The sequence below is a fragment of the Mustela nigripes genome, chromosome 4, assembly GCF_022355385.1.
Source record: "Mustela nigripes isolate SB6536 chromosome 4, MUSNIG.SB6536, whole genome shotgun sequence".
NCBI classification, from domain to species: domain Eukaryota; kingdom Metazoa; phylum Chordata; class Mammalia; order Carnivora; family Mustelidae; genus Mustela; species Mustela nigripes.
Genome location: NC_081560.1, coordinates 104,147,108 through 104,168,090, shown reverse-complemented (window position 1 = coordinate 104,168,090; position 20,983 = coordinate 104,147,108). Strand labels below are relative to the sequence as shown.

The 20,983-nt window shown below is 39.8% G+C and overlaps 1 protein-coding gene across 1 annotated transcript in view; it reads left to right on the top strand.

Moving 5' to 3' along the window:
• SUGCT (succinyl-CoA:glutarate-CoA transferase) overlaps nt 1-19,496 on the top strand; it is an 840,768-nt gene extending 821,272 nt beyond the window's left edge. The window contains exon 14 of the mRNA XM_059397231.1: nt 19,453-19,496. Within this exon, the coding sequence (XP_059253214.1) occupies nt 19,453-19,457 (5 nt within the window). The 3' untranslated portion in view covers nt 19,458-19,496. The remainder of the gene's footprint in view (nt 1-19,452) is intronic.
• Nucleotides 19,497-20,983: the final 1,487 nt, after the last annotated feature.

Genomic DNA, 20,983 nt, shown 5'->3' with positions numbered 1-20,983 from the left:
AGGAGCTGTCAGTGAGGCGAGGGCTTCCAGCAGGGCCTGAGGATTTTGAGAGGTGAAAGGTGGAGAGTGAATTGGGAGGGTGTGCATGTGCAGGGGGATAAACTGAGCTCTCATGGGTCTGAGAGATGGTTCCTTTGATGGGAGTGGGGAGTTGCTACAATCAGGGACAAATTTCAAATAAAACCACATCAGAACTTCCACAGGAATTGCCTAAAAGTGGAGTGGCTCCCACTGGGGCTGGGGAAGGGGCCCAAAGCTAAGTACTGCCCCATGATCCATGGGACTCCACAGTCGCCTCTGCTTGCAGCCCCCATCCTGGGGCTGGGCACTCCTGATGTAGAAGGAGAGGGGGTTAGAACACCTGGTGTCCTTACCATGCTGACAGGTGTATGGTGCAGGCTGCTGTCTGCTAACAGACCAGCCTCCCACCACCCTTCACCACCTTGGCAACAGAGGTTTTCTGTGGAGGCCACGAGGTGTACCCGTGGGAGGCTGGACCTTTCATTCTCCACCCTCCCCCACCCTGTGGCACCACTGTTGCTATAAATACATCCTGTGGAGATAATTAAGCCAGGGAACAGCAGTGGCTCCAGAGCCTGCTGGCTCCAGGCTATTGTGTCAGCAATACACCTCTGAGAAACACATAAAAAGACAGACGACTCAGGAGGTACCACAGCGCACACTGAAAAGGAGAGAAAAGATTGTAAGGAAAAACACAGCAACAAGCACAATTCATAAGCCCACATTATGAGTATTCCCAGGAGAAGGAAGAGGCTCCAGTAAGGCATCCCAATCCCTGGAGCACACAATATAGTTTTTATAAACTGCCATGACTCCCTTCTCTCTCTCTCTCTTTTTTTTTTTTTACCATTTCACCTCTATAATACACTTTTTTTCTTAAGGAAATTAAACACAAAACACCTATTGTATATTTAATTTAAAGAGGAGAAAAAAAAATCCCAGAAACCCACTCAACGTTGAAATGTCATTAAGGAGGGTGATGCAAAGCTGAAAGGTCAGGAAATTGAGTCTCTAAGCAGCCACCAGCTCCTGACGCACCAAGCACCGCATCAGGGCACAGCGCTGGGCCCCGTGGAGAGATTCATTTGGTCTTAAGATGCAGGGCGTCCAGCCCTAGGGTAGGGGTGGAGCACTTCCACAGCAGCGGGCAAGCCGAGGTTACCCCCAGGCAGAAAATCTCTGTTGCACAGGCACCACGGCCACCTTGGGTGTGGGGCTGCCGCCAAGCCTCCACCACAAAGCAGTGGAAGGAGCCTGCACAGGACAGCCTGTGATTTGCAGCTCTGGAATGCTGGTTCCAGCTTCTTCTTCAGTACCCTCCCATCTCTGCTAGTCTGGAATATTGCTGTCCTTCCAGGCCCAGCAAAGACCCTGGGCTCCATGAAGTCATCTCCAAGCTCCAGCTTTTCTTCCTCTGGGCCCTTTCTGCACCCCGTGGACTTGTGGCTGGAAGTCTGAGTTCAGGGTGACATTCTGCAATATTGGACTGATTACAAAGCTCTTCACGTTTCCTTGTCTGTAGGTGAACTAGCCGTGTGGATTAAGTGAGATTGTGCCTAGGAAACACTGGCCTATTGCCTATTAATTGCAGCCAGTTAAATCTGCCTGAGCTCCTACTTGGTTCCCACATTTTGTAGGCCCTAGGGGGCCAGACGAGGGCTCCATCTTGAGGGACTCACAGCCTCTTGAGGAGGCTGGTCATTCCTTGCTTTTCTTCTATGCCATAGTCACCTCTGTTCCTTATACTGTATTTGCCTCTCCCTCTCTTTCCAGAAGGGTTGAGTTTCTCGCCCCCATTTGTAGGCCCCAAAACTGAAGTCCCTGAGAGATGAACTAGCTTGCAGAAGTTCCTGAAGCAAGGGGCAGGTGGAGCTGGGACACCTCAGGCCCCTCTGTCTTAAGAACTCAGCCTCTCATTGATTCCCAGATTTTGAAGATTAAGAATTTGGATCTGTGCAATCAGGTGGTGAAGGACCACTGATGAGTGTACTCTCAGAACTGAAATTAGAGTCTATAATTCTACTTTGTTCCTAGGGGTCACTAATATGTTTTTATAGCAAAGGAAAAATTTGGTTTTCATGAATAAAATCTTTATTAAACTTTTCTACGTGTCCTGCCTTATATGTACTGTGTTAGGTTAATGTGCACAGTTGTTTGGCTCATCTTACAACTGTGAAGAGGAAGTGACTGATCCAAGCTCACACTGGGTGTTGGCTGTGGTGTTGCTGTCACTCCCTGCCTCCTGCCAGGCTCTGAGGGCATCAAGCTTAGGGGCGGATGTGGCTTCTTCCAAGGAGGGCCATACCCTCCAGGCTGCTCTTTATCCTTCACTAGCACTGCTGGGAAAACCTGGCTCAGAATTAGCTAGACAGCTTGTTAAACCTACAGACTCTGAACCCAGCCCAGGGGTTTCTGCATCAGGCCTCATGGAGGTCAGGAATCCCACACTTAACCAGCCCTCCAGTGATCCAGAGAACCCCCAGAAACACCAGTGTTCTCCAGGGAAAGTGACCTTGTGCTGGTGTCTCTCATTCACCACCACCTTCCTCAAAGACCTTCACTCAGTCACTCAACAACTATTACTTAACACTCTGTGGGCATAGTAGTCGTAGAAAGAACACTAGTTTTCACCCCTAGTGATCTCCAGAGGTCATTCCACAGATTTGGTTGGGTGAAATGGTAGTGTTTGTTTGGTTATTGAAAGTATGTTCCAGGTCCAGGCCTTGGCTGGGTGGGTGCCAATGGACACTGAGAAGTGTACTGAAAGCAGGAGGGTCCTTGTCCACAAGGAGCACACACACTCTCAGGAAGCTACCTGTGTTTAAGAAACCACAAGATAAGGATGCCTGGGTGTCTCAGTCAGTTAAGCTTCTACCTTTGGCTTGGGTTGTGATCCCGGGGTCTTGGGATTGAGCCCCATGTCAGGCCCACTGCTTGGTGGGAGGTCTGCTTCTCCCTCTCCCTCTACATATTGCTCTCCCTGCTTGTGCTCTCTCTCTCTCTCTCTCTCTCTGTTTAATAAATAAGTAAAAATCTTGAAAGAAAGAAAGAAAGAAAGGAAGAAACTATAAGAGCAGAGAAGCCATGCTTCCACAGGGAGCTTCAGGGACAGAATGGAGTGAGAACCTCTGGCAGGAGTGAGGGAGGCCTCACAAGAAAAATAACTCTTCATTAGTTTTTCATTTATGAAGTGATTGATCTGTACATTATTTTTTCTCAAAGGATTCTAGGTGATTTTTGGAAAGCACATGTAATTTAAAATGTAAGTTAAATAAGAGCAAGGCAGATAAATAGAAAAAAAGAATAATATATAATATAATATAATTAATATAATATAATTAATATAATATAATATAATATAATATAATAGTAAGTCCAGGCCCATTGAGCATAAAGGAGTAAAGTTAGGATGGGTGTGTGGGTGTGTGGGTGTGTGTGTGTGTGGGAGGAGTGGGGATGGGGGAGGGTATCTTGTCTGAGCAGACTCTTTTGGTGCTTCATCTTGTGATTCCTACCTACTTGGCTTTAAGTCCATTGCAGAGTAAATATTCCAGACAACTTCCAGCTCCAAGCAGAACTTGGTTACTCAGTTTTAGGAGAGCCACCCATGTTCCTTAGATACTAATGACCACAGAGGGGACAATGAAAAAGTGACTCAGGGAGAGGGCTAGTGAGGAAAAAGGTGACCATGCTCCAGTTTGTCCTAAGTCTCCTGCTTCCTCAACAAGATCCTTTGGCTACCTCTTTGGCCAGGCAAAGCTCTCTATGCTGTTTGTTTCAACTTACCAGTAATTGTCCAGGAGCCTGGCCCTCAGTCTCCTTTTCACGAGGATAACTGTTTAATTCCACAAATCTCCATAAGACAGGTTGTTCAGCAAGCATTGCCTCAGAGTTCTAGACCGTGCAGTTGGTGTGCCTCCATTTACAGGGTCACCCCAAGGTGTTTTGGAAGCTCAGGTCCCGCTGGACAGGGTTTCCAATCTGCCTTGATTTTTTTTTTTTAATTTATTTGACAGACAGAGATCACAGGTAGACAGAGAGGCAGGCAGAGAGAGAGGAAGGGAAGCAGGCTCCCTGCTGAGCAGAGAGCCCGATGCGGGACTCGATCCCAGAACCCTGGGATCTTGACCCAAGCCGAAAGCAGAGGCTTTAACCCACTGAGCCACCCAGGCGCCCCTGCCTTGATTTATGGTCATCTTCCAACAGAAGATTAAATTATATTCTCCACATCTACATTAACCACAGGGTTTTCTTGGCACATAGGTATCAAAGCAGGGATGCCGGGCCCCATGAATCAGGAAACAGAACTGAAAAATAAGCACAGGGAGGAGCAAAAGAAATCTGATTCTGATGGGAATAAGTTAGGTTACAGCCTTAAAAATCACTTAAAATAGTGCAGAAATGCTAATGGTGAAAAAGCTTGTTGGATTTTTAAAAATTTTATTAAGATCACCTTTTAAAGCAGTTTTAGGTTTACAGTGAAATTGAGGAGAAGACACAGCAAGTTTCCATATACTCCTGCTCCCACACATGCAAAGTCTTTGCCAATATCAATATCTTGAACCAGAGGGGTACATTTTTACCCCTGATGAACCTACATTGATACATCTATCACCCAAAGTCCTAGTTCACATTATGATTCACTCTTGATGGTATCCATTCGATAGATTTGGACACCCTTGTAATGATATATCCCCATCATTATGGTATCACACCAAGGATTTTCAGTACCGTGAAAATCTTCTGTGTTCCACCTATTCATCTCTCCTCCACACCCCAAATGTTAGCAACCTATGATGTTTTTTCCCTGTCTCCATAATTTTGCCTTTCCCAGAATGTTATATAGTTATAAATCACACACTATGTATCTTTTCAGATTGGCCCTTTTCACTTAGTAATATTCATTTAAGTTTTCTCCATGTCTTTCATGGCTCTATACCTCATTTCTTTTTAGCACCAAATAATATTCCCTTGTCTGGTTGTATGACAGTTTATATGTGCATTTACCTTCTGAAGGAAGATGCCTTGGTTTCTTACAAGTTTTGGCAATTACGAGCGAAGTTCTGGATATTTTTAAAATTATAGAGTCACAGAATCAGTTTCATGATGTAGTAGGGATTCACTGGTTATTTTTTTTTTTTTTTAGGATTTTATTTATTTATTTGACAAAGTGAGAGCACAAGTAGGCAGAGTTGCAGGCAGAGGGAGATGGAGAAGCAGACTCCCCACAGAACAGGGAGCCGGATGTGGGACTCAATCCTACTGGGATCATGACCTGAGCTGAAGGCAGCCATAACCGACTGAGCCACCCAGGCATCTCTTCACTGGTCATTTTGTAGAGTGGTGCAAGGGCTATGGTAAAATACATCAAGCCTAATTCAGGCAGACTGGAGTGGGGAAGTGAGGAGGGCCTGGCATACAATGAGGTGTCATCATCCTACCCCATCAAGATTTATTCATGTTCTCACATGGGCCCCAGACTCTGTAGCATATACCAAGGCACAGAGTCACCTTCAACTCCAACGGCCAGAATTTACTGTGCAGGGGTGGTTTTGCAAGGAAATAAGAATGTGTTTTCTTTCCATGAGATCAGTGTTCAGGCCAGGATTTCTTGTGAATCTAGATATTATAGACAAACTTGTGGTCAGAATGATATGTTTACATTTAATATACTTTCTCTTTAAAAAAAAAAAGATAAAACCACAGAAGATTAATAAAAGAGCATGTTTTAAGTCAGCTCCTTGTATTTTTTTAGAATGATTTAATTTTAATAAAATCTCAAATTAAATGACATTTTCATGTAGGCCTCTAGGTTCTCTCTTCATCTCCAAGTCTAAGCAAAGGCCCTGACTGAAAGAAAGGTACTCTTGTATCCAGTCCCTCTCTGGCCTTGTCTTTGTGAATGGGTAGAGAACTAAGGACTCCAAGAGATATGCTCCAGCACAAAAACCAGAACTGTTAAAGTTAGAAAAAAAAAAAACAAACAAACCTCAGAAAATGAGTTAAATTATATTATAGAGGATGCAAGCCACTAAGATAAAATTCTTTCCCCAAGTAGAGGTCTCCTGACTCCAATCAAAGTACTCTCCGTTACCCTGGGGCCTGTTCTGTGGCAATGCCAAGGTGGGGTAGCCATTTTGTTTAGTCAAATTCTCCTGTGAAGGGCGGCTTAGCTGGGTCTGGAGTGAGAGGCAAACTGAAGTGGGCTTCAGCCAGAATTAGTTTCACTGAGTGACAGTTCTCAATGCAGAGGGGGTGGTGGGCTCTGTGAGATCATAGCTTTGTTCAGACTTTGGTCTGTTGAGTCAAAGGATCAATACTGAGCTTATCGGGTCACCTTTGGAAAACCCTTCAGCAGAAAACAAGCCTAGTGATAGCAGACACTTCTGATCCTGAGGGGTCCCCCTTTTGATTATACATCCCCCACCTCAGAATGAATAAAAACAACCTCTTCCTCACTTGGCTAAACCTTCCTCCAGCAATTCCTGGGGAAAGGAGAACTTTTGTCACATGCAATGTAAGAGATGGGACACTAGACTGTCAATGAGAACTGTTTTAAGCATGAAATGGTCTCTATCTCTAGCCTTCATTTACAAATATTATCCGATATTTTTCTGCCAAAACAAAGATCACTGTTGTTCGGGACTTGAGTATCTTGAAGGGTGTCTCTATACTCCCAACAAAGCTGAGATTGATGTTGGATCACTTGGTTAATAAACCATAAACCCATCAGCATTTAACATAGTTGGACACTGAAGATCACAGAAAAGATGAACCTCTCTGGAGGCAACACCGGATGGCCATGGCCCAAGCTTCGCCCAGCTTACATCATACATACCATCCTTTGTGGCCAGCCAACCATCCTTGGCCTCCCCGACGGTGTTTGTGCCAGAGATCATTATGACTTTATTACAGCCCCTTTCAGCAAGTCATGAATTTTTACAGCCAAATTACAAGTCTGTTTACAGTTAAGTGGCAGCAAGTACTTTTAAAGCAAGTACTGTAGATATTTTTATGACTGAGTTTGCACTGTCAGAAACACACAAAATATATAGGCAGGACCCATAATGCCAGTGAGACTTTTAGGGTTCAGCTAAATAGGATAAATAAGGGGGCTTTGTATTTGTCTGATGGAGGAAACTCTGCATCAGACCAAGACTTGGATTCCATTGCAAAACCATGAGGTCTTTGTATATACCTATAATGGATTAATCCTATAGTTTGGGGGATATAATTTGCTTGGATAACAATACTAAAATTAGAATAATTACCTTGCAATTAAAAGAATTATTTGCTATTGCATGATGTTCTACTTATATGAGATATATAGAATAGTCCAATTCAGAGACAGAAAGTAGGATGATAGTAGCCAGGGGTTGGAGAAAGGGTAAAAGGGGAGTTACTGTTTAAGGGGTACAGAGTTCAAGTTTGGGAGGATAACAATTCTGGAGATGGATGGTGGTGATGGTTACACAATGAGAATGCACTAAACTATCCACTTAAAAATGGTAGTTTTTTTAAATATTAAAATTTTATATTCATTCCTCATTTAAAAATTTATTTTATTTTTTTAAGTGTTCCAAGATTCATTATTTATGGTAGGTATTATGTTATGTATATTGTGCCACAATACAAAAAGTTTTGGAAGCTGAAGACATACACTCTTGTCTTCAGGTAGAGAATTGGGGTTTATGAATACCTTTCTTGAAGCACATATTTAACTTCATCTTCTACTCTTTGGTAATAACAATGTCTAGGGTTAATATAAGATGATTAAAACATTTTAGCTTTATCACTTCAGCCAGTAGATTATGGTGTTTTTATTTTACTTTCCAGCTTTTCATCATCTCGATTACTAAACAAAGATATTAATAACTGTATCTAAACTTGAGCTTAAAAATTTTAAATTTATAAGTTTTAAAATTTATAATTAAACAAATGTAATTAAAGTAGAGCCAGGCAATATTAAATGACTGATGAAGATATCATCACTTAAAAAAAAGGAGATAAAGGTAGACTCATTGGATTGAAGCATGTATGATTTTATTTAACATTTTTTTCAGTAAGTCTAATCCAAAAAGCAAAGGTTAAAGACAAAAATATACATAGTTAGAAGAACTAAATATCTTAACCATAAATATAAACAATTTAAAATGTAAAAGATCATGTAATATGAATTATCTTGGACACTAATTTGAAAAATATCAAATCATTAAAATTAAAATGTTAAGCATATACATATTACATATTATGATATATTATATGCAGTATATATGCTGTACTCCTCCCCCAAATGTTGAAAACTAAACAGAAATAACATATATGAAAAAACTGAGGACATTAAAAAGATGAGAACCTTTCTTTATGGTAACTCTCACAATGATAACTGTATAAATCTCCAATAAACTTGAGATTGACAGGTATTCCCCTCATTGACACCTCCATTTGAATGATTCATTGCCATTCTGACTGTAACATCCCCCAGAATGAACTCTTTATTTCAACCCTGCAAACCTATTCATCTGTAAGTCTCCAAATCTTTTCAATGAGACACTTACACCCATTTGTGGGAGGCCAAATAAGGGCCTTCCAAAGAAGTCCACATCCTTACCCCTGGAATATGAGAACATGTCACTGGACATGGCAGAAGGGAGCTTGCAGATATTTCCCCAGCATGTGAGAAAAGACAATATGAAGTAGAAGAGAGTAATAATACATGCAGAAAAGAGGGAGAAGTGAATAGGTTTAAATGAAGGGTGAAGAACAAGAGAGAGAGGCAAGAAGAAAAACAAGGAGAAGGGAGTGGTAGAACATCTGGACTAAACTTCTAGTTATATAACCTGATGCATTCTCATTTGGCTTATGAAAGTTTGAAATGGACTTCTCTTAAAGAACTCTAAAAACACAGAGTCAAGAACAAAACTGGTGCTTGGGTGTCATAGACTAGTTGGAGATATTAATGCAAGTGACAATTAAACAATACTCAGGTAAGAACTGTTATTCTTTTGCATATAGCAGTCCAGAGTCAGATAAACTACCATATATTTCATCTTAGGACTTACCTAGATATTTAAATATGGTGGTTTGTTGCCTACTTTTCTGGTTTTCAGCAAGAAAGAGATATGTTTCAGTCTAAGTTTGCTCATCTGAAAGCAAAGATAGGACTTTAATTTTCTTAAATGGGTCCTTTTTGCCCATGAATTGCTATTTATGAACAGCTATACAATTTCTAAATAAAATAATAAAAATTCCTACTGTGCACCAAAAACAAAGCTCTACCTCTCAGTTGTTTTGGTTAAAAATAAATCACACTGCTTGTAGGATATTAGCAGGTGTCTAGATCTGAATTTCTCCACACATGATTGAGGGGAATAAAAAAGGGCAGAGATAAGTTTTAGATCTATATCAGTTAGAATATTTTTCTGGCTTTATTGAGATATAATTGACATATAACACTGTGTAAATTTAAGATGTACAACATGTTGATTTGATCCAGACATATATTGCAAAATGATTACCACAATAAGGTTAGCTAACACACTCATCACCTAATGTAATTACAACTTTTTTTTCATATACCTGTTGGCCATCTATATGTCTTCTTTGGGAAAATGTCTATTTAAGTCTTTTGCTCATTTTTATTTTTTTTTTCATTTATTTATTTTCAGCATAACAGTATCATTATTTTTTCACCACACCCAGTGCTCCATGCAATCCGTGCCCTCTATAATACCCACCACCTGTTTTGCTCATTTTTAAAATCAGGTTGTTTGTGTTTTTATGGTTGAGTTGTAGAGGTTCTTCATATAATCTGGATATTAATCCTTTATCAGAATGTCATTTGCAAATACTTTCTTCCATAACATGGGTTATTTTTTCACTCTATTGGCAGTGTCCTTTGGTGCACAAGTTTTTAATTTTGATTAAATCCAGTTTATATATTTCTTTTTCTTTTGTGGCCTATAATTTTGATGTCATACCCAAGAAATTATTGCCGTCTTCCATGCTGTGGACTTTTTCTCCTATATTTACTTTTAACAGTTTTTTTTTTTCAAAAAACATTATTTTTAAGATTTTATCTATTTATTTGACAGAGCAGAGCAGAGAGCCTGATGCGGGGCTCGAACCCAGGACCCTGAGATCATGACCTGAGCTAAAGGCAGAGGCTTTAACCCACTGAGCCAACCAGGTGCCCCTCTTTTAACAGTTTTATATTTATATAGGGCTATATTTATATAGCCCTTATACTTAGGTTTCTGCATAATTTGTCCTTAAGGTGACCAATAAGTAGGGCATTAGTTCTGGAAAGGATTAAAAATTAATGAGACATGGTGGATCAGATTGATGAAAATGAACATTTTTGGAAGATTTCTATGGAATGCTTGCTACTCAATCCTTTCATTTTCAAGCTTTTTTATCATTTAGTTTTGTTTTCAGAAAGGTCTCAGATCATGTCCATTTCAAACCCATTCAGCCAACCCATCTAAGCATTACTCTATGAAGTGCTGCGGTTATTCTGCAAAGAGGACAGGAAATTGATCAAATTCTCACTACCAGTATCCTCCACATGCTTGAAGGGAGAATATGTTTGCTGAGAGAATGAACTTTAAGATATGCCTTCTGAATGAGAGAGTTGGAGTTGCATGGAGCCTGGCAATGAGTGGCTTTGAATGGAGAAAAACAAACAAACAAACAAACAAACTCCACCAGGAGGATGACGTTTCTTGGCTCTTGCGGGAACAAAAAGCTGGTTGATCAATACATGAGTCCAAGGCATCTTGAGAGTATGGATTACATCTTGTATGAAATACAGAAATTAAAGAAATTAGTTAAATGTAACTATCTGAATCTTTGTGTCATTAATGCTTATCTGAGTATATGTGTCATTTTTGCTTCACTGAGTACATTTCTCTAAATTTCTTTTTTATTTCTTTGCTTTCTTTAAACTTAGATTCCACAAGTGGAAAAAATCCTGTCTTACATTGCTCACATATGATAACCCACAGGTATCAGCTACATTGGAAATATTAGGGCAGATTATTTCAGGGAAGATCCTGGTTCCTGGCCTGGAATTACAGAATAGAAATTTTGGGAAATAGTGTTCAAGAATCTAAGATAATTCTGATGTTGTGTTCAGTTTGAGAATCAGGGTCCTCACTATACCAGGACATCCATCTCTCATCTGATTTGGTTAAAGGCAAGTCACATTGCCTGTAGGATAGCAGATACCTAGATCTGAATTTCTCCACACATCTTCCAAAAACATGCAGGTTAAAAAGGAATATAAATAAAATCATTCAGAACCCACACTTAATAGTATACCAAGAGAGTGAGATTACTACAGATTTCAGTTTGTGTGTAAGAGGGAAAGAAGCACCCAAACTAGAAGAGTTGGCTCTGGAGCCAATACTGGCATTGAGCCTTAGGTGAATGCTGCACAGGCAAAAAGGGGAGAGCACTGATGGCTAGTGTTGGTGACTCTGTTAGTTTCCTAGGGCGTCTGTAACGAATTACCACAGTCTAGGTGGCTCAAAGCAACATAAATTTGTTCTCTCACAGTTCTAGAGGTTAGAAGTCTAAAACAAACTGATTTAATTCCTTCTGGAGACTCTAAGAAAGAATCTGTTCAATGTCTTTCTCTCCTGTTCTGGTATTTGCCAGCAGTTCCTGGCATTCCATGGCTAGTAACCTCACCACTCTAATCCCTGGCTCTATGGTCACATGGTTGGCCGTTTTTTCCATGTGTTCTTATGAGCTGCTTCTTTCTGTGTGTGTCTGTGTCTCTCCTCCAAATCTCCTTCTCATAAGGACACCAGGCCATTTCATTTAGGGCCCACTCTAATCCAACGTGACTCCATCTTAATTAGATTAAATCTGCAAAGACCCTATTTTTAAATATGGCCCCACTGATGGGATCTGGATGGACATGAATTCAGAGGAGACACTATTCAACCAGATACAGTCTTACATGGATACAGAACAACACTCAGAAAGGGGGGGGGCACCCTGAGTGAGGAAATATTGAAACCAGGTCTGAGATCTGTAAGTGAGTCTACTTGTGTTTGAAGAAATTAAGGAAGGAAGATGGTGTGAGAACAGTAGGGGGCAGACATGGCCACCTTAGAAAAGCCCCACTTCCAGGAGAAAATGGGCAATTTGGGAGCCGAAGGAGGCTTTAGAGTTTTAGTAGTAAAGGTGAAAACTAAAGGCATTACAGAAATAAAAGTGAACCACCATGTCAGCAGTCAGAGGAACCCCTCTTGCAACCTCCAAAATGTCAGCAATCGAAGAAACTGCACTTTGCACCATCACCCTAAGAGGGGCCTCTCAAAGTAAGGAACCTAACAAGCCATTCCTGCCTGCACAGAGTCTAATACTGGTGATAGGAAACCAAGACATTTTAAAACTAATAGAAAATGACAGGCAACATCTGAACACAGTTACTGTAAAAAGTAAACCTAAAAAGAAATAGAACATTTCAGCTCATGAGGAAGCCTTTTTTGCTCCAAAATAAAATCACAAAGCTGAAGGAAATGGTTAATACCCCAACCTGAATTAAACATCTGTAAATGGGCATTTGTAGGTATGAAGAACTCCTTGAAACTGAAATTTAAAAACTCAGAACAAAAAGGAATAAAAATCAGGACAATGTGAAATGCAAAGAAATCAAGCTCAGGAAAGAAACTTAAGAAAAGAATAATATCAACTCCAAAAAAAAAAAAAAACTTTTTTCAAGGCACCCCAGGGAAAATAGATTTGACTAAAAATATAATAAGGGGCATTAAACAGAGGAAGGGAAAATAGCCAAGGGAATGAAAACACAATTTAAAAAAGCAAGTAAAAAGAATCAGAAACATGTGACAAATAAAGAAGACCAGTAAAGAAGAGTTAGCATTACCTAGTTGAAGTCCCAGGGGAGGTAAAAACAAAAACAAAATAAAAACAATAACAGTGAATAAGAACTAAAAAGAAAATTCTAATTCAAGGAAACTTTCTTGAAAAAAAATAAAGGCCTGAATCCATAGGTTGGAAGAGCCTACCATATGTCTAAGAAATTATGGAACAGTCAACTCTGAGACATATACCAATGAAAATGTTATACTGTAAAAGTAAATTTAAAAGTCCTCTGGGCCTTAAGTCAAGTTAAGAAATTAGGTTTTACATCAAACTCCTCAATAATAAACAAAATCTTAGTGGAGAACAATTTCAAGAAATTCAAGAAAGTGATCCAAGCATTATACCCAGCCAAGCTATCCTTCACCAGCTTTGAATATGTACAACTCATGCCCTCCTGGACTCCAAGCCCTTCCTGAGGGCTGCCCAAAGAGAGAAGCTTCCTTTAAATCAGAGGGGCCTGGGGAAACTTTGGCAGAAGGACTAGCAGTGAGCCTTGGATATGTTAATTGTAGATCTAAGTCTAAATGTGAGACAAGGAAAGAAAAATAGCATAATTTTTATTATTCTGACAAAGTATAATGACATATCTAAAAAACTGGAAGGAGGAAAACGGGAGAGAATAAAAGAAGCACATGGATTGCTGCCTAAGAAATAGGTGGGAGTCAAATTTAAAAGCTGCTATATAATTTAGAGTTGACAGACCAAGTAACAAAATACCCCCAGAGACAGAACTATGCCTTCAAGCTTCAGTGGTCTCTTACAGACTCAAGATGGTTCTCTTTCTTCCATCATGGAGGTGCTGGTGCCAGGAGCTATGGACTTACCTGGCTGTTTCTTTATTCTTATTATAGGACAAGCTTGAGATCTGGGTAGAAAACTAGAAGTAAGGATCTATTCCTCAGGAGAAATATCTGTCCTGAGTATGAGTGTGGGGCAGGAGTGGAGGTTGGAGTACGTGAGGGTACACATGTATGTATAGGATTGTGAGGGTGGGGGCTTGCTTTCTGACTCATGATCACAAGTTTCCTGGCTCATACAGTTCTCATGAACACAATTATGATTAAACACTGTCTCAGCTCAGAAGTGCAGTGTCTGCATCCCAACTTAGCCTACCCTACTATCGTGTTATACGTTGCATTCCCAGACACAAATCAACCTCACCATAAGGGGTGGTGCCTAATCTAGCTTGTACCTCCCTGGGCTCTGAATTCCTCATTCTAATTGTTAGAGTCCATGAAGAACAGGTGTAATAATAATAGTTTAATAGAGCCAACACTTATTAAGCGATCATTCTCTGTCAGGCATTATGCTTGTAAAGCAGTGCCTAAATGTAGTGAACATGTAGCTCTTACTATTTTTATATGTGTTGCCTCATCTAATGCTCACAAAAGACCCTATGAAGTAGGCGTTATTGCTTTTCCCATTTCACAGCTGAAAAAACTGAAACTGAGATGAAGTCTGCATTATATTGCCCAATGGCACATGGCCAGTAGGTCGCATAGAGAACTGGAATCCAGATTTGATTCTCATCACAGCCCAGTCACTTCACCACGATGTCATTTATGGATGGGATCTCTGACTCCGAAGTGTGTAGGGATAAGGAGAGCGTGTTGACAATACATGAGACACACTGCCTTTTACAGCTATAATCTAAGATAAAAGTCTGACATCATCCTCACCAAAACTGAAATAGTAAAAGAGAAGTTTGTTAATTACTTATCTTATGAGAGAGGGTTGATCTTTACATTTTCATTCCTAACTCCAGTAAATAGAGAACTAGTTCCATTACTTTATATTTTCAAAATGTCCAAAAGTAACTACTCTATTTTTAAAACTACATATTTGTATAAATCAGTAAGAAAAAAACTCACACTCAACCAACTAGGAAAATGGGAAAGGCATCACCATGAAAGTCACTTCTTTCAAGATATGTCTCCAAAGGCAAAGGAAACAAAAGCGAAAATAAACTTTTGGGACTTCATCAAAATCAAAAGCTTCTGCACAGCAAAGGAAACAGTCATAAAAACAAAGAGGCAACCCATGGAATGGGAGAAGATATTTGCAAATGACAGTACAGACAAAAGGTTGATATCCAGGATCTATAATGAACTCCTCAAACTCAACACACACAAAACAGACAAGCATATCAAAAAATGGGCAGAAGATATGAACAGAGACTTCGCCAATGAAGACATACAAATGGCTATCAGATACATGAAAAAAATGTTCATCATCACTAGCCATCAAGAAGATTCAAATTAAAACCACATTGAGATATCACCTTACACCAGTTAGAATGGCCAAAATTAACAAAACAGGAAACAACATGTGTTGGAGGGCATGTGGAGAAAGGGGAACCCTCTTACACTGTTAGTGGGAATGCAAGTTGGTGCAGCCTCTTTGGAGAACAGTGTGGAGATTCCTCAAGAAATTAAAAATAGAACTTCCCTATGACCCTGTATTGCACTCCTGGTATTTACCCCAAAGATACAGATGTCGTGAAAAGAAGGGCCATCTGTACCCCAATGTTTATAGCAGCAATGGCCATGGTGGAAACCATGGAAACTGTGGAAAGAACCAAGATGCCCTTCAATGGATGAATGAATAAGGAAGATGTGTTCCATATACACTATGGAGTATTATGCCTCCATCAGAAAGGACGAATACCCAACTTTTGTAGCAACATGGACGGGACTGGAAGAGATTATACTGAGTGAAATAAGTCGAGCAGAGAGAGTCAATTATCATATGGTTTCACTTATTTGTGGAGTATAACAAATAGCATGGAGGACATGGGGAGTTAGAGAGGAGAACGGAGTTGGGGGAAGTTGGAAGGGGAGGTGAACCATGAGAGACTATGGACTCTAAAAAACAATCTGAGGGGTTTGAATTGACGGGTGGGTGGGAGGTTGGGGTACCAGGTGGTGGGTATTATAGAGGGCATGGATTGCATGGAGCACTGGGTGTGGTGAAAAAATAATGAATACTGTTATGCAGAAAATAAATTTAAAAAAAAAAAGAACAATGTTCATAGCAGCAATGGCCACAGTTGCCAAACTGTGGAAAGAACCAAGATGCCCTTCAATGGACAAATGGATAAAGATGTGGTCCATATATACTATGAAATATTATGCTTCCATCAGAAAGGATGAATACCCAACTTTTGAATCAACATAGACAGGACAAGAAGATTATGCTGAGTGAAATAAGTCAAGCAGAGAGAGTCAATTATCATATGGTTTCACTTATTTGTGGAGCATAAGGAATAACAAGGAGAACACTGGGAGATGGAGAGGAGAAGTGCGTTGGGGGAAACTGGAGGGGGAGACGAATCATGAGAGACTGTGGACTCTGAGGAACTAACTGAGGGTTTTGGAGGGGAGGGGAAGTGGGAGGTTCAGTGAGCCTGGTGATGGGTATTGTAGAGGGCATGTATTGCATGGAGCACTGTGCCTAAACAATGAATGCTGGAACACTGAAAAGAAATTAAAAAATAAAAATTAAAAAAAAACATTAAAAAATGCTTAGTAGCAGAATATATAGCTACCAAAATTTTTATTGTGATGTGTAATAAAGGGATCAGCTAATTTTAGAAGATCCCCACAATTAAATATCAAGTAGCTATTAAAACAAAGTGGACTATTTGTAGCTTTAGATGGTCACAGTGAATTATTAAAGAAAGAAGAACTTACAACATAATAGGGATGTTTATGAGTTGGACATTTATATGTGCATTTTTCTGGATATATGTTATATTTATGTTTTTAAAATTAATATTGATACTATGGTTCCATTTTTGAGGAATATGCAAGGATACCTCATATCCAGAAGAAAATCTTTGGAATGGGATACTTTAAAACGCCCACCAAACTCTCTCTGGGTGGTCATTCTTGGTTTTCTCCCCTTTAGTCCCATTTCTTTTGCTAAAATGAACATATATGGCAAGCACTGCAATAAAATTTTATTAAGTACAAGAGAGTGCCGACCCAATCATCTGTTGTGGCAGAAATACAGCCCCAGCCATTTCCAAAGTCAACATTTCCTGCTCAGGTCACCTGGGCCGGAGCTCCTCCAAGGCGGGCCGGGGTCTTGAAAGCAGTAGATCACTTGGGAACAACCCCACAGCATTGGTTGGGTTTCTGAGTATGGCTCGTACAGCATGTGCCTCATTGACTTACTACCTCGCAGTGCGGGGAGCACGTCATCCAGGGTCACTCAGCTCCTGCTTGTGGGCCACAAGCCAGGGCTTTCTGGCTGAGTGTTGGTTTATTTTATGACAGTCAGAGCTGGTCACCGAGGTGCAGGCTGCTGTCTTCCTTGTGATGTCACAGGGAGGAAAGCATAGGAGGAAAAGCTATCCTTAAAAAGGTCTTTGCTAATGGTTGCCTTTGCTTGGCTTTTTCTTTCAGTAGAATCTCATCTGGAATTCTGTTTTTTCATTCTTACTTGCTTCCAGATCTGCTTCCAGATATTTCACGAGAGATTTCAATGAGGCCACTTCTCTGGTTATTCTGGCACTTTCCAGACAGGCTGGCTCCAAGGTTATGAGGGAGTTTGGACTCATCTAGTGGCTTTATCAGGAAGGTTTTTCTGAAGACTAAATTTATTTTTATGAAATACCTATAGAGTGGTGGCTTTTAGAGCCAGTATGTCTGAGTCTAAAAACAGAAACTTGGTTAGACAGCGGTCCTCCCAGGTACATCTTCCAGGGATGTGCTCACATTACCAGCTGACGCCTTAAGTCAGGGTCCAACAGGTGAACTCACTTTTCATTTTCCTTGTTAGAAGCTGGTGACAAGAGGAAGCGCATCTAGAGTTGGAAAATTGTAATCCAATCCAGTGGCTCCTGCATTATTAAATTGAATGGAGGTGGGATTTTTTCAGTTCTGTTTTGTTTGCTTGGTTTTTCATGCTCCACAGGGAAAGTGCTTCTCCAAGTCCTATTGCCCTTAAGGGAAAATTCTGTGAAGAGCCCATTTAGTAGACAAAGCTTCAAGACATGAACCAATCATAGGCTTAAGAAATGTGTATCAAGCTGTAGTAAGGTGATTTAGCTAAGGATGATGAATGTTAGGTCAAAACACAATAAATATGCTCAAATGCCCAGTCTGAGAAAATTAACATTTAATGAAGAATAGCCAGAATTATAAACTTAAGTTGGTATTTTCTATCGGTGGAAAATGGTTAACCTATCATGTGTAGGGTTTATGAGACATTGAGATGCCTGTCTATAGATGCCTAGAAGAATGTGGGCCATTTTTATAATGAGATATAAACTTGACAGTTGATCTGTGTTTATAGTGTGATTGGAGTGCAAACCTAGAGGTGACATAATGACATTTAGATGTGATGAGAAGTGAAGATGACGGTCTTTGTATGCTTAATGCCAACCAAGGGTTTTATTGCCCTATCCAACTGAAACCAGTTTTGGTGAATTTGGCAAATTCAGTCAGCCTCTGCTGCATTTGGCTTCCTATTTTCTCATCTACTCTGCCACCTATTGAGTGGGGCTTAATATTGATGTTAATCCCATATTTCCTTTCTTGGAGAGCAAAAAGCATACTTTATCTATATCCAAATACCCAGTAGAGTCCATAGTGCATGATAGATGTCAACTACATTTACTAATTTGCATTTATTTAATGATTAACTTTGACATGTAGAAATTATAATAGGCCCTAGGGAAAATCGGGGTTTCGTTTGCTTGTTTGTTTGTGAAACAGACCATGCTAACACTGGATTGTGATTTAAGGAAAGACAGGAGATTTATGGAGACTCTGGTAACAGACTGCTAAAAATAAGTCTTGGCTTTATTCATATATATGTTTGTGGCCCCTCCCCCTCCCAACCTCTTCCCTGGGACCACCGTCACCAGGCATGACTTTCCATTCTTCCTGAACACTTCCCTCAAAGTAGCCACTGGTGACTCTTTCATCTCAGGATATTGCTTAGGTGTGGGAAAAGGCCAGGAGACCAAAGAAAATAAACAATAGACAAAGCAAAATGATACAAATGCCCAAACAAACAATACAGCCCACTGAAACCTTTAACGAAGTCCTAGGTTACTTAGATGTTGTGATTCCTTTTTTGAAAATCATCTTCCAAACTGAGTGCCATCAATACTGAAAGTCGACACTGTTTTACAATCGTCTACTTATGAACCGCTACAAAAACAATTGCATAGTGATTGTTACTAAATACTCTGAGTCCTCTAATTACCATTAATATGATACATTCAATATAAGAAGCTATTAATAATAGTATTTAGGAAATAGTAAATATTAGCCGAATCCATGTCTATTGTTTTTCTGGAAAACAGTAAATGAAAGGAAAGCAAGTTCATTGAAATCAAGCAAATTTTAACCCTAGCACCATCCACTTCCTTCCTGCCTCCTTTCCTTCTTTCCTTCTTCCTCTTTCCATCCACTTATTCATTTATTTAACAAATATTCACCAAAGCACACAAATGTGCCAGGCACTAGACTGAGATCACAGTGATGAACAAAACAATCAAGTCTCTTGCTTTCCTTGCAGATTAACTCTGGTAGGCCTACTGATAAGAAGCACTTTTTGTTGAGCAATAAAATAGATGATCAAGAATCATCCAGGTAAGCTGAATGGCTGAATCCATATCTTTGCTTCTGTAGTACAAATTTGTGTGTAAAGTACAGTCTTTCAACTTCAGCACTATTGACATTTACAGATGGATAACTTCTTGTAGGGGGCTCTCCTGTGCATGGTAGGACTCAGCATCCTTGGTCTCTACTAACTAGAGGTCAGTAGTGGGGACACCATCCAGTGTTTGGTCAAGAAAAACTAGGTTTAGTTAAGAACCACCAGCCTGAAGGGACCATGAAAAGGAGTTCTTTTGGTGTTGCTTTTCACATCCTTATGTTCAGGGATGGACACTGGAGGAATTCTATTATGACTCATCCAGAAGGGTGTGTCCACACAGGTGCCAGCTAATTATATATGGAGAAAGATGGAAATGTCAACAATTTAAATTTAAGGGCTAATGGTGTTTTGTCCTAAACATCCTTCCCCAAGGTCTTGCATTTCAAGAAATAATATTGGCTTTTATTTGACATATTTACAGCACTGGAATTTATTGAGAAATAAAGAATGCATCAGTTAAATTTACTGTGACAGCTTGCTTTTCTTTTCTTGAAGACTTAGGGCCATACACATCATCCTACAAAAGTCTTAATGTTTACAATAGCTATTTTTCTATTAGTTTTAGATTGGCTAAATTTATGATGCATTAGGCTTGTATTTTATGTATTATTGGTAAATTCTTGCCCATTTTATGGGACTGGGATCATAATTTTACTAATTCAAATGATTTGGGAGGTTTATGGTTGTTGTATCTTGCTTGTATGACACATTGTTGGTTATATCTATGATTTATTTCTTGCTGAGTCCTTGGTCAGGAACACAACCCCCAATTATCCAACCAATTATAATATCATTCCGTGGGAAAACCTCAGCAGCTGAAACTGTTGACTAACTGCAGTCAAACAGAGCAGCTTAATATCTGATAAACTGAAGCTAAACTTTTGTTTTGGTTGACAGTTGCCAGCACTCACAAGGAGACAACTAAGTTTTGTTTTTTTTTTTCATCATGGTTTTTTGTTGTGTGATTTCCCATGCTGGATGGGACCATGCTTACAGTTTGTTGTTGTTGTTGTTGTTGTTTTGTTTTTGTTTTTTAACTGTCAAGATGGTCATTTGATAATAACTGTTCTGAACAATTTCCAAATAAAAAATAATTGCTTCGTTACTGCATGATACAGTAAAGTAATCTGGGTTCTGAAAAACTATGCATTCAGGCAATTAGGCATATCCAAAAAAAGCTGACTTCACCCATACCGCAACGTGGAATTCTCTGTTTCGTTTTCCCAACAGGATACTACTTTGCTTCACTCAGTTAATTCATACTCTCTCAATGTTTACTAACGCTGTTTAGACACTTAACACACCAGTCAGTGAGCACAACCATCATCAGCTATAGTCCTGCCAAATCCTGCATGTGCCTCTAGACTTCTGAATGGCTGGACTGTGAGAC